At 53.5% G+C, this 13,826-nt stretch overlaps 1 protein-coding gene across 1 annotated transcript in view; it reads right to left on the bottom strand.

Moving 5' to 3' along the window:
* Positions 1–43: 43 nt before the first annotated feature.
* STAB1 (stabilin 1) overlaps positions 44–13,826 on the bottom strand; it is a 56,672-nt gene continuing 42,889 nt past the window's right edge. Inside the window, exons 43-68 of the mRNA XM_068694867.1 lie at positions 13,494–13,567; positions 13,083–13,157; positions 12,389–12,508; positions 11,423–11,470; positions 11,221–11,304; positions 10,212–10,358; positions 9,913–10,050; positions 8,849–8,908; positions 8,567–8,743; positions 8,319–8,405; positions 7,750–7,896; positions 7,515–7,580; positions 6,730–6,955; positions 5,940–6,089; positions 5,138–5,242; positions 4,595–4,702; positions 4,212–4,405; positions 3,474–3,618; positions 3,045–3,178; positions 2,451–2,616; positions 2,140–2,246; positions 1,787–1,906; positions 1,535–1,687; positions 1,293–1,412; positions 1,011–1,157; positions 44–358 (exon numbers count right to left, since the gene is read on the bottom strand). Of these exons, the coding sequence (XP_068550968.1) occupies positions 164–358; positions 1,011–1,157; positions 1,293–1,412; positions 1,535–1,687; positions 1,787–1,906; positions 2,140–2,246; positions 2,451–2,616; positions 3,045–3,178; positions 3,474–3,618; positions 4,212–4,405; positions 4,595–4,702; positions 5,138–5,242; positions 5,940–6,089; positions 6,730–6,955; positions 7,515–7,580; positions 7,750–7,896; positions 8,319–8,405; positions 8,567–8,743; positions 8,849–8,908; positions 9,913–10,050; positions 10,212–10,358; positions 11,221–11,304; positions 11,423–11,470; positions 12,389–12,508; positions 13,083–13,157; positions 13,494–13,567 (3,293 nt within the window). The 3' untranslated portion in view covers positions 44–163. The remainder of the gene's footprint in view (positions 359–1,010; positions 1,158–1,292; positions 1,413–1,534; positions 1,688–1,786; positions 1,907–2,139; positions 2,247–2,450; positions 2,617–3,044; positions 3,179–3,473; positions 3,619–4,211; positions 4,406–4,594; positions 4,703–5,137; positions 5,243–5,939; positions 6,090–6,729; positions 6,956–7,514; positions 7,581–7,749; positions 7,897–8,318; positions 8,406–8,566; positions 8,744–8,848; positions 8,909–9,912; positions 10,051–10,211; positions 10,359–11,220; positions 11,305–11,422; positions 11,471–12,388; positions 12,509–13,082; positions 13,158–13,493; positions 13,568–13,826) is intronic.

The following is a 13,826-nucleotide window of genomic DNA, read 5'->3' on the forward strand; positions in this document are numbered from 1 at the left end:
CTGCTGCCCCTGCTCGGCGCCTGGAGAAAGGCTTGGACACACGGACACAGGGGCAGCACTTTATTGGGGCCACGGGGGGCAATGGGGCCGGGGGGGGGGAACAGGAGTATAGGGAGGGGGCGTGGTCACATGGAGGGGGCGTGGTCACGGGGAGGGGGCGTGGTCACGGGGAGGGGGGCGGGGCCGTGCTCACGTGCAGCGGTTCGTAGTCGGGGGCGTGGCCGCCGTAGAGCGGGTTGGGGATGGCCACCAGCGGCCGCTGGGGGCGGGGCCTGGCGGCGCGGGGCCCCGCCTCCCCCCGCGGGCGGGCCGGCCCCGGCTCCGCCTCCTCCTCCTCATCCTCCTCGCGCAGGTCGGCCTAGGGGAGGCGGGGCGGGTGTAGGGTGGGACACGGCCCCCTGGGGCCATGCCCCGCCCCCTGCAGCCCGCCCTTAAGTTAAAAAATGTATGAAAATAAAAAGGGGTTTCGAACCGTAAAATAAAAAATAAAATGTAATAAAGATAAAAGTAGGTTAAAAATGATGAAAACAAGAAAAACGATAACTAAAAAATAAAAATGAAATTAATAAATGTAGGTTAAAAGGAATTAAAACAGAAATAAAAAATCAAGAAAAATAAATAAAAATAAAAAATGAAATGTAATAAAAATAAATGTAGGTTAAAAATGATGAAAACAAGAAAAACAATAAAAAAATAAAATTAAATTAATAAAAAATAAATGTAGGTTAAAGGTAATTGAAACAAGAAAAATAAACAAAAGTAAAAAACTGAAATGTAATAAAGAATAAACGTACGTTAAAAGGAATTAAAACAAGAAAAATAAAAAGGAAATCAAGAAAAACGAATAAAAATAAAAAACGAAATGTAATAAAAAATAAATGTAGGCTAAGATGAATTAAAACAAGAAAAAAGAAGAAATAACAAATAAAACCAAACCACTAAAAATGAAGAATGAAAACCCTGCACCAGCCCTCGGGCCCCGGCCGTGCCCTCCTGCCCTTTGCCCGTACCTGCAGGTACCCGAACTGCCCGTCCCGCTGGCGCCGCTTCACCCACCAGTAGGCGACTCCAGCGCCGGCCGCCAGCACCAGTGCAAGGCCCAGGGCTGACGCCAGCCCCGCAGCCACAGAGCCCCCGGGCTGGGCCCTGCCGTTGACCTGCGGTGAAGAACAGTGAGAGGAGCAGCCCCAGCATGGCTCAGTCCCCCACGTTGCCACCGCAGGCCCCTTATCCCCATTCTCCAGCTCCTTCAGCACCGCCTGTTCCCACACGTCGTGCCCTCAGACACTTGCCTGACTGACGTGCACGGCGGGCGGTGGGATCCTCAGCGGCTCCGCGATGGCGTGGATGATGCCATTGGAAGCCACGATGTCCCACTCCACGATCATCCTGTCGTTGATCCCCCTGGCACCCTACAGCACGGGATAGAGGGGCTGGCACTCTATCAGCAAGCCTCCCCCGTGTTTCCCATCTCAAAATAGAAGGGGGGTGGAAGGTTGTGGGGTTTTCTGTCCGCCTTGGACGTCAAACGTACCGCCTGCTCTGTGCCGTTCCCCACGGGAAGGTCTGACACGTGGAGATCATGTCCTGACTGGGATGTGATGTTGGTGCCTGCTGTGAGGTTGAAGCTGAAGAGCACGACGTTGCTGGATGACACGTGGAGCTTCAGTTCTTCTCCTGTCAGTGTCTGAAAAAGCAAGGCGGAGCGGGGATGAGAAGTGGCTGAGACAGCTCCCCTCTTTGTTCCGTGCACCCTCAAGTGGCCACTTGGTCCCTGTTCACTCACTTCATTTTTTGCAAAGCCAGAATTCAGGGGCACAAAGAGAGTTTTGGGAGCGGAGTCATCAGACAAATAGATGAAAAAATCCAATCCTTCTTCTGTGTCATTGGCAAAATCAAGCAACATCTGGAAAAGACGGGAAATCTTCCCCATTAGGACACTGCAGTCAGCTTGAAGAAGTGATCATGCTCAGCCCAAGAAGCATCCCCCTGACCTTGGAAAGAAAATGCCTTGCTGTTTGCACTCTGCCCCAGCACACAGGCTGAACCCCTCTTGTTCCTCCTGCTTGCCCTTAATCCCTCCCGTTCCCCCTGTGCCCAGCTGCTGGCACACCAAGGTCCCAGGAGCTCATCGCTTACGGAATAGAAGGTGGAGAAGTGAGGGTGGTCTGCGAGCACCTCGGGGAGTTTGCCGTTGCAGGAATACCCATCTCCCACAAACCCTTCCCGGCAGGTGCACACCAGATCTGCAAAGGAACATCGAGCTGTGCCTTGACGTGCCCACAGTGGCTGCACAGACCCCACTCCCTTGGCTTCTGGGTGGCCCTCAGCGTGTTCCCTCCTGACACGGGTGTGGGGAGAGGGGATGCGCCCTCGGGGCAGCTCTGTCCCCGCAGCCTTTGGTTGTGCCAGGCAGGATGTTTTCCAGGGAAGGTGCTCATGCCACTCACCCTTCTCCCGGTAGCAGAAGGCGTCCCAGGTCTCACTCAGGTTGTTTCTGGTGCCGTAGTCCACGATGCCCACCCGGTTAGCCCCGCAGCTGGGGTTGGGGTAGGCTGTGGGGTATCCAGCCGTGCCGTTGTCCAGCCACCCCACCAGGCACAGGTGGAATCCCATCTGGCAGACGAAAATAGATCGTTAGATTAAAAATAATAGCTCCAGGCCAGCTTTTGTGTGTCCTCACGCACACTTCCGTTGTGCAGCCTTAGGCTGTGTTCTCCTGGCATGTAAAGGGCTGGGTTTTGTCTCAAGATATATCCCAGCATGGCTGGTGGGAGCCAGCACCCCTCCTGGTTTCATCGACCATGGGGCAAAAGCTAAGGACCAGCTGAGGTCCATCCCTCCTGCCTCAGCTGTCCCATGTCAGTCGTTTTGGGATGACCTCACTGAATAAAGGCTACCATGACCACCAGGGAGGGCAGCCTTACCAAAAGCATTTGCTTTTGGTAAAAAAAAGCTGCCCACTGCTGTCCCCACAACTTCTTCCTTTGGAAGCTGAGGAAGCACCGACAGGCAAATGGACACCGTGCCCCCACCCCGCTGACCTGCTGTGCTGCCGAGAGCTGCCGGAAAGTGGCCAAGGAGGCGCCTTCTGCTGCACAGGCCCTCTGTGCCTGCTCGTAAGTGAAGTCATACTTCTTTCGGGGTGACTGCAGATGAAATACACCCATCGTCTTATCTGCAAAATAACAAGTCCCGGGAGCATCAGCACAGCACTGAAAGCGAGCAGTCTCCCAGCCTGCTCCCTGCAGCGTGGGTCCCCTGTCTGAGTGCAGGTGGCACAGCCAGCCAAGGGTGGGTGCAGAGGATGGGTACAGGTGCATCCTCCCCTGTATAACATGTAGGGGAAAAGGGGATTGTGAAAACCAGACCAAGCTGCAGTGATGAGTCCCTGGCCCCTTGCTTCTCCCACCCTCGCCCTCTCCTGAGGGATGCCCCAGCCACAAGGTGAAGGATGATGGAGGCTCACTCACCATGAAAGTGCAGGTCGGTGCAGATGGCCTCCCGGTGGCACTGCCCGTTGTTGTCCAGGCACCGGTCCGTGGGGGGCACGGCCTCCTCCAGGCACTGGATCCCGTCGCCGACATAGCCCCGCTTGCACTCACAGCGCCGCTCGTTCTGCAGCACGAAGGAAGGCCGGCATGTGAAAACATGCAAAGAGCAGCTGGCAAATTGTGCATCCCTGTGAACCTGGGGATGAGCCTTCAGAATGCCTCCGCAGCCTACCAGGACCGTGGCACAACGTGCGACCCTTAGGCTGCCTGGCTTCTGTCCTACATCCTTCTGTCCCACACCCAATTGTACATAACCCTGCCAAAAATGTTACACTGATTCCTTGCCACGTGCTGTTTGTAAGACAGCTCAGCTCATGGGTACATGGCTTGTGAGTCTTGCACTGCATCACATTCTGTGTCCCTTCTGCAGTGAGCAGCTCTGGTTCCTCTGCAAAAACAGCTGGCATTGTCCCCAAAGGACCACCCCAGAGCCCCCACAAATGCCATGACTTGCACCACTTATGCCTGTTGGACAGAGGGATGGGTGGAAATGGCCTCAGAATTACATTAGCAGGGCCTGCAGGATGAGCTCAATACCTGAGACCAGAGAGGCCAGGCAGGCACAGGGCCTACAGCAGCAGGGGACACGGTCACATCACTGTCCTCCAGCTGCTCTCACAGGCATGCAGATGTCCCTGGACATAGGGATGTACTCACCGGCCCGGTGCTGATGCACTTGGCGTGCTCGCTGCAGTCCCCATTCCTTCCATCCGCACACCGGTCTATGGGGTCGCAGACGTAGCCGTCTCCTCGGTACCCAGCAGCACAGGCACAGGAGATGTTGACACCAACCTGCGTGCACTGTGCCTGTGCAGCACACCCCCCGTTGTCCTGGCTGCACATGTCAATCACTGTATGGATAAAAGCACTGTTAACTAACCTTCTTTGCTCATTCCCCTCGTGGTCTGTCTGTCAGCCCACAGATACAACCTTCCTCCATGGAGCTGCTCAGGAGGCCGTCACCTCTTGTCGTGCCACGTTGTCCACTTTTCCCCTCTCTCACCACCCCGCCACCCCATCCCCTGGTGGCTCCCCCTCACCTGTGCACATTCTACCATCTCCCTCGTAGTGTAGGTTGCATTCGCAGAGGTTGCCGGAGCGGCAGGCAGCTTGGGGATGGCATGGTGGCGAGCATTCGGGCGTCATGACTGAAACCAGAGTGCACATGGGTCAGAAAACCACACGTGTGATCCAAAGGCTGCAACACGGGCATGGCTGCCACCACCTGCCTCTGCCCCAGAGGCTCCCCAACCCTTGTGGAGTTCATTAACTGAGACCAGATCTCAGGATATGCTATGTCCCTCCCTTTCCCCCCAGTTGATAGCTCCTTTTTGGAGATGGTTCTGACTGGCTGCTTGTTCCCTGAGTCCCAGGGAACAGCAGGTGATGGAACCAGGGTTTTTGGGGGGTGTGGGAGGTGCTATTCATCAGCCCCAAAGAAACACCCCCAGGGCTGCTGCAGGAGCACTGTGCTGTCCCAAGGCAAGACCATGAGCAGCACTGTGGGAACAGGGCTTGTCCCTCACACTGGGGGGCAGCACAAGGTCGGGGTTTAGGCAGCGGTGGGGCCTGGCACCCCTCACCTAGCCTGGTTTCACAGCGTTCTCCAGTCCAGCCCTCAGCACAGAAGCAGAAGCCATCGCCGTGCAGCCCTCCGTTGCACACACCGTTCTCTGTGCAGTTGCATTCTGCGAGGAATGGGTAAAGAATGCTGTAATGGCACCTGCCTGCACTGCAGCAAAAGCCCACGGGACAGAAATGTGCTTGTGGGGGCAGTGCGTGCAGGCAGCCATGGCAGTACGTGCATACACACACGAATACACACACATGCACACCCCTTCCCATTGCTGCCAGCCCAGACCCCCCCATCTCTGCAGGATGTATCCTCCACGCAGGAGGGGAAGCTCCCACAGACCCCCAGCATTTCCCTCCCTTGGGCACTTCTAGAGATGCCTTCTCCCCCTGAGTCCCTGCCAATATTCAGCCCTTAAAAACGTTCCTGGAGGGTCAAGATCTGCCCAGCTTGGGACACGGGAAACTGCCTTTTCCTTCCCATTGCCTCACATGGGCACAGGTCCCTGCTGAGCACACCCCAGTATTTCAGCCAAACAGGGGCTCTCAGCTGGGTGTGACAAACCAGAAGGGGGTCTTTGAACCCAGAGCCTTCTTGAAAGCACATCAGGAGCAACAGCTGTCCCGCAGAGAGCCCAGGGAGGGGTGTCCCCAGCCCTAGAGATCTGACCCGAGTGTTGTGGGGAACAGACACACGTGGCAGAGCTGATTCCCATGCTGTAAGCTGCAAAAAGGTCACCCAGCATCTATCCTCCCTCCAAATAGCACCATGTGCTGCAGTCATCTGCATACAAACCACCTGTGCATCCTTACCTTGGCAGTTTGGCCCATATCTGCCAGGAGCACACAGCTCACAGCTGGTCCCAATGAAGGCCTGGCTGCAGTTGCACCTCCCGGAGCCGCGGATTTTGTCGTCGCAGGTACCACGGTTACCACATGGCGCCTCAAGCCCTCCCGGGCATGCTGTGAACAGGGCACCTCAGTGAGGCAGTGGTGACAAAGTGACCCTGCACTGGAGGGGAGTGCCTGCTGCCCTGCACAGAGCCTGTGCACCAGGTGCCATGTGAATGTGCCTTACAGCATGTTCGGCAGTCCTGGGAGGGAGCACTGGGGACATCCCATGACTAAAAGCCTTGGGAATGAGGGCAAGAAGAGCAAATTTGGCCTGGTTTCCAGCCTGGTTGCTCCCAGGGATGCTGTGTCTGTGCTGGCCTGCCCCATGCTAACCTGGCAGCAGACTCATCCAGGTACATGAAAGCTGCCTGTGCATGAAGCACAGAGGGGCAGGTGCCTGGGAATGGTTGTGCACTGGATGCATCTAGGGACCAGTGATAGGTGTGACAACTACAACCAGCTGCCTGGCGCCCAGGGCTCCCCATGGGATTCATCAAGGAATGGGAATCCCCTGGTACAACACCATCCACAAGGGATCGATTGTTCCCGACACCCTTTATGGGCTGGGGTTCCTCACCTGGGGTGTTGCCCACCCTTTCCCTTCCCCTTCCCTGGGGAAGTGTATTTGTTGGCATCAGAAACCCATGCTGAATGAAACTGCCTTCTTGGCATGAGAGAAAGGGCCAGGAAGGGTCTCACGCCTCCTTACCCCGACAGTCGCGGCCATAGTGGTTCTTGCAGCACTGGGGGACCCACTGGGTGGAAATGCAGATCCTCTCACAGCCTTGCTTCCTAGACCCCCTGGAAGAGAAGTGTCTTCTGAGGGGGTCCCACGGGGAGGGCGGCCAGGATGGCCGCAACAAGGAGGAGTGGTGAAACAGAAAAGTGTTTCTGAACAGCTGGTTTCCGTAATAGTAGCAGCCCCTGGTTCCCCCCTGCGAGGAAACAGGCAAAACACAGAGTTTGCCACATTGTCTCTGGATACTGTGTCCCTGACACCTCACCTTGACATTTCTGTGCCACCCATTCAGTTTTATACCGAGAAGCAGAGGCTTCCTAACATGTGGTGGGGCTGGTGAGCCGTGGGAGTAACATGGGGACATGCCAGGAACCCAGCATGTGAGGGACAACGGGCAGTGCAGCGACCAGGGCACAAAGCTGCTCCCCACCTGATCCCTGGGGAAGCTCCAGCGGCCAGCCTGAGCTCTTTTGCTGTGACACTCCCTCCCAAAAGCCCCCCCGTGCTACTTCAGGGATGAAGCTGGACCCACGCAGCCCCATCACCCCTTTGGGATTGACCAGGTAAGGACCACTGTGGTCCCTGATCCCACATTGCTCAGCCCATCTCCTGTCCTACAAAACCGTGTGACCAAAAACCAAGGGACTTGCTACACGAAGGTGTGCCCTCATTTTGTGGCTGAAACACGAGGGGCACGTGGGTATTGTCATCAGCCCTGCAACAGGCCACCTTGGTGGCAAAGATGGGAGCTTTACCCGATGAACTGAGCCAGGAGGGCAGGGCGGCTCGAAGCCACAGAGTCCGCAGCTCTCCGTAGATCTCTGTGGAGGGGAAAAAGAAACCCCAAAGCAACTCAATATGTATTTCTGCCTCTCTCAGCTGCACTGTGCTTTGCCAAGGAAGAGCAGTAAGCCCTCCTAACATCCCTCTTCCTTGGCAAGAGCTCAACAGACAGTGCAGGTTCTCTTCAGCTTTATCTGAAGCACTCACCTGCAGCTCAACAAAGACGAACTCATCACACCGAGATCCCAGATCTGGTGGCTCCAACAGTCTATCGATGCCGTAAGCAATGCCCCCATTGAACTCCATGTGCCTCTGAACGATCATGGCATCACCGTTCCCCACCATAAGCTCCCCCTACCAAAGGAAGAAAACAACTTGTGATCCTGGCACATCCTGCACCCTGGCTGCACCACCTGAGGATCACCCTTTTTGGCTGTCATGACTTCTCAGTCACCCCAAGAACTCTTCAGACTCTCTGCGCTCATGTCCTTAACCACCCAAATATCATTTTGCAAAGCCACCTCTCCTAATAAATGGTCTCCGTCCACATGACACATGCCATGGAAAGGTCATGGCACCCCACGGCTGGCTTAGCAATCTGGTCAGCACTGCAGGTACATGTGCCTCTGCCCTTTCCTGCCAGCTGGCCTCTGAGTCTTGAGCCTCTCTAAAGGGCCAGCAACCCAACTCTATGTTCCCTTCCTGCTGGTGATCAACACAGAGCATCAGTTGACAGCTGACAGTGGGAAGCAGAACCTGGCATCACCATCGCGTACCGTGTGGGTTTTGCTGCAGCTGAACGAGATGGTGGAGCCGTGCATGGTCCGTATGAACTTGACTTGGGGCATGTTACCAGCGACAATCTAAGAAGGGAAAAAGAACGTGGGAGAGACAAGCAAAACTGGCTGCTCGTATTCCAAAAGGGGATGCTGCTTGATGAGGAACAGGGTCAGCAGCCGCACTGAGAGGGGGTGTGACATGGCAGCATGTAAAGCTGGTGTGGGTGGAATGGTGTCACATTTACCTTCATGTCTCTGATCATGTGTGCTTTGAGGTAGGAGGCCAGCATGTCCCGATGCTCTCTGCGGTACAGCCACTCCTGCCTTTTCTCCGGAAGGGCATTGAACGCAGCATCTGTAGGCCACAGCATGGTGAAGGGTCTATGCAGAGGGTTACTAATCAGTGGCAGCAGCTCCGCATCCTGTCCAAGATAAGAGGGGATGCAAACAAAAAGCCACAAGCCAAAAGTGAACACGCACGTGTACACATCAGCTTCTCATGGAACAGTAGGAGTCAGGTCACTCACCTTCAGCAGCTTGCTGTAAATGGTGTACCCAAAGGCCTCTGCCACTTCTGTGATATTTTGCTGCAGGAGGAAAAAAACAAACTGTCACTAAGAGGCACCAGGAACAAAGCCACCGTGCCAGCCTGACTCAGGTCACAGTCCCTTCTATAGGTAGCTTGCAGTGGTTCTCCCAGATACTGAGACGACCTGTCACAAAGCCCAGTGCATCCATTCCAGTGTCTGCCTTGGTAGTTGGTGCCAGCCTCTTCCGACTGCTGTGTTAGTGACAAAACTAACTCCTTATGGGGTGAAAAGCTCCCTTTCCATGCACAAGCAAGAACCGGTCAGAAAAGCTCCAATCTCTGTGTAGAAATGAGTGTGAGAACCTTCCAACCCATGGAGGTTGCCTTTTGCCACAGGGCCGGTTTCTACCTGGTGGCAGAGAGCCCCCCCCCCCCCCCCCCAGGACCTGGAGTGGTGGTGCAGGGGAGAAACCAGGTGGTTTACAACCACAGTAGCTAAACAAGACAAATTCATCTCTGTTGTTGTCACACCTAATGGACTAGGTCTGGCCAGGACTGGCATTCAGCAGCTGCCACTTCTCTGTCTCATGCTGGGTAGGCGCTGCTATGGCAGGAGATGGGATGGCTTTCAGTACTCTGTTGTGCTGTATAGAGAATGTGTTATTTACCGAAAAATCCAGGAGCTATAAGCTGCTAGCACTTGTTTCAGGAGTATCTGAAAGACACTCTCACTGCCATACTGCAATGTGCTCTGCACTGGAAAAGGAATGTGATGGTTTGCACGGGACACAACCTCCCTACCTACATCCAGCACTATTCTCTGATGATGGATCATGGCTCCTTATGGCCCAAATATTGCTATGCCACAAATGCTGCCACCTTCACGAGCCAGATCCGTGTCCTCAGACATCACCTACGTGGCTAGGAGCTGGAAGGAGGAGAACCACACATGGCCTTGGGCTGAGGATGTAGGGAAATGGCTTATCATGGACAGCAATACCAAAGTTGTTGGGAGAAAGACTTCACCGTGGCAGATGTTAGGGCACGTTCTTTCAGACTTGCCTGAGAGATCTTTAAGGAAATGTTACGGTCCACCAGGTCACTTGGAATGAGGATCTTGTTGATAAAATGGATGACCCCATTCACGCCGACGATGTCACCCGTCACCACTTTGGCTTCCCCATTGAGATAGATGCTATTCTGCGAGAGAAAGGATGCAGTGAGGTACTCTCACCAGAGCATGGCCCTGTGAGCCACCTGCAGGCTGTGGGAATCACCCACCACCACCATGGCCTTCAAATGACAGCAAAAGTGACATCCTGTCAAGTGAGGCGGGGAAGGGAATGATGTTAGAGAACTACCTCTTTCTCTGTGATCGTTATTTTGTGGCCAGATAAAGATGTAAGGGACTCTTGGTCTTCTAGGTCACTCAACAGCAGTTTCTGGCAACCCACCATGTGGTAGCGAAGCAGCTCTCGGAGGAGACCTCTGCTCTTCCACTCCTCAAACTACAGAGAGAAAACAGGAAGGAGATCACACTGGGGGCTCTTTGTCTTGTGGGAGAGGCACAGACCTGATGAGGGAGACCTGGATTGCCTCAGGCTCTTCTGCTTGGCCTGCCCTGCTGATCCATCCTGGTAGAAAGCTCATTCCCTCAAAACACAGCGAATGCACAAATCCATTCAAGAACTTTGGGAAATTTAATCAAGACAAAAAAGAACAGCATTCAGGTCCCTTGATGGAGGACAAATAGCTACATTGGCCTTGAACAAGTGATGTCTGGGGTACATGGTCCTTGGGAATTGTTCCTTCTATAGGGGAGGCCCATGGAAAAAAGGCTGGGGCTGGTGGCGTGAAACTGCCCAGCAGGACTTGCCAGTGATGGTGTTAGGATCTTCCACTTCAATGACACCAAAAAGCTGCTGGTCAAGGACCTGTTTGGTTCATCAGGTCCTGGATGATGATCTCCCCGCCCTCAGGTCTCCACTAGTTTGAAGTGGGATGGCAGTGCCCAGGGAACAGGGCAGGAATAAGAGGTCTTCATCACAGATACTCTGAAGCCTTGCTATTAGCAGCCTCTAATAGCCATGGGCAATGAAAGCCACCACACATCACTGATTTGGTACAGTGTCTCTGAGGACCACAAGAGCCTGCAGTAAGGGTTTCCTTACAACAGGAACCATGTCCACCCCTGCCCAGACTGTCTCTGCAGCAAGCCTGCATCCAAACCTTACACTGATGGGGAATGGGGATGCATTTAATGCTCTTCAGTGAAGTCTCTGCTTCAGTTCAGGGCATACCCAGAGGAGACCCTGGCACAACTGGAACTTGGCAGACACCTGACAGTGTTTGGAGTGGGAGGACACTTACCGTTGTGGTGTTTGCTATGAAATCTGCCCGTGGGACGAAGACAGTGAAAGGCCCTGCTCCACTGAGCTCCTTGGTGTTTTCTGCCTGTGGCAGGGAAGCATTTGTGGGATGGCGAAGAGAAAACACAGTTCCAGTTAGCAAAAACCTCTTGCAAAAAATACAAGTGGGAATTGCAGACTGGGAAAAGCCGTTTGTCACTAACCAGTATCATCTTAAAGAACACGGATGCGTCTTTGATCCTTGCGAGCTCCTTAAACAAAGAGAAAGAGCTGGTGTTAGCAGAGTCTCTTCCACCAGCAGCCAGCACAGTGACCTGCTCCTTCCTCTTCCACTCCAACAAGTTCTTCTGACACACCACAGCCACCTTGCCCTCCCTCCCTTGCCAGCACTGTGGGCATGGACAACGTGGAGGTTACAAAGCAGGCAGTAATTTCTGCCTGGACCATTCACATCAGAGATGGAGACGGCAGGATTTGCTGAGACACAAAAGTGGGCTGCTTCTGCAGTGGCTGTCTCATAGTTTGAACTGCCTCAGTGCTCATGGGACACCTCAAGTGCTTCACAAAGCACCTGCTGCAATCCCACCGTGCTGCTACCAGAGTGGCAGGCATAGCCTAGGCAGGGCAAGCTCCTCTCCTGAACACACAGGAGCAGAAGCACAAAACTGAGTGTCTCTCTTTTCTTCAAGCTCTGTTGTGGGCATGGCTGCTTTTCATTTTTCATTACCAGAAACGGTCACCAGTGTGCCCAAGGACAGCCACCAGATTGGCAACAGAGCAGGAGAGAGACTGCCTCCTTCCAGACTAGATCCCACGTGCTGGCATTGCCACAGGTGACACATGCCCTGAACCCACAGACTGGAAGAAGTGGGTTTCCAGGGGAGAAATTTGCCCTTAATAAAATGTGACATGCCTGGAGGCATAGCCAGTGCTGCCATCAGAGCAGCACAATGTTCATATTCATACTGCAGCTCCCTTTGGAGCAAGGTTGCTTTACAGTGATTCTCTTCTCTAAGTTGGCACTCCAAATATACCTCAGAGCAGCTGTCTCTGCTCCTATACCACACACACACATGTTGATATGACACTATAGATCCACAGCTCATGCTTGAAGGGAAGTTTGCTGTGGGACAGGCCTGAACTCAGAAGATTCTGTGCATGTTTCTCACCTGATACACTTTGCCATGGCAGGTGAAGCCATCTCCGACACTGTACCAAGAGCAGGAGCAGTTTCGAGTGCCAGGACCCGTGTACTTGCAGAGCCCAAAGGGACTACAGCCTCCATTATTCTGGCAAGAAGAGTGAAAGGCTTGCATGGAAGGGCATCATCAACAATTTGCATGACCACACTTGCCTGCAGGAGCTGCTAACTATACCCAGACCAGTGGAAAGGAAACCATTCATCCATCTGTTGAGTGCCTTAGAATAAACCTCACTTGGATTCTCAAGGGCTTTTCAGCATCAAATCCTAGTGTGAAACAAGACTTTTGTACCCTATTTTTGAAAGCCACAACAATGACAAAATCTGGGATGCAAAGAGATTGCAAATAGACTTAGCAGAGATGCTGTGAGCATGGCTTACTCTTTTGAGTAAAACAGAGAAACAAGCCCACGTGCCTTCAACCCTGTGCTGCTGTGCTGCTTCTCCCAAAAGAGGGGCATCCAGTCTTAGTGCCATGTGGCTGAGATACTTGTGGGTCACTGTGAGAAGCAGTGGAAACCAAACACACTGGGAAATCCCTTAGGTATGTAAAAAGGCAAGCCAGACAGCTCTAAGCACGCAGCCTAACCCTGCTCTTGCTGTTAGCTGTTGGGATCAAGGCTGCGGCCTTCACCCCTAGTAATAGCAAAATGCAGACAGACCTGTTCGCACAAGTTGATGGGGTGGCACCGGCTCACGCCATCCCCGCTGTAACCAGGAAGACAGTTGCAGGCAACCTGGAGGGAAAACAGATGCTCAGTCTGAAACTTGAGCCTAGCAAAGAAAACACAATGGCTGAGCTGGGTGGAAAGCATCTGTCACACACTCCATTCCTTCATGGAAAAAAACATGTTTGTGCCAACAACTACAGGCTGAGGGTGCCTCCAGCCTCTGGGCAACAGAAAGCATCTGCTTTCAAGGAAGCAGCAAGCTTTTTAAGCTCTTCCCAGGCAACATTCTGTGTGGAAGGTAATAATCCTGATGCAGAGCACTGCCATGGGAAGGATTGCCTTTGAGAGAATTAGACACAATTTCATAATAATGTTGCCCTGACATTCAACGTAGTTACTCACCTTCCGTGGGCCTGTTTTAACACACTCTGCATTGGCGTGGCACCCCCCGTTGCTTTCAAGACACAGATCAATTTCTGCAGTAAAACAGTAAGGCCACGTTAGTGCTGAGGGCTGTCCAAGGCAGCTGGTGCGTCTAAGAGGAATCGGTAAAGCGACAGGGAGGACTTGCCCAGATTGGGAAACATCATGGCAAAGTAACTTTTGACAGCAAAGGAACAGGGAACAACTGCAAGTTTTACTTGTGCCATGCGTGGGTCTCTGAGTTGTGATAAATCTGCCTGCTGAGATGCCACATCTGTCTGAGCATGCTTTAAAGGATATGAAAGGACTGGA

This window comes from Anas acuta, chromosome 11, assembly GCF_963932015.1.
Source record: "Anas acuta chromosome 11, bAnaAcu1.1, whole genome shotgun sequence".
Classification (NCBI taxonomy): Eukaryota; Metazoa; Chordata; class Aves; order Anseriformes; family Anatidae; genus Anas; species Anas acuta.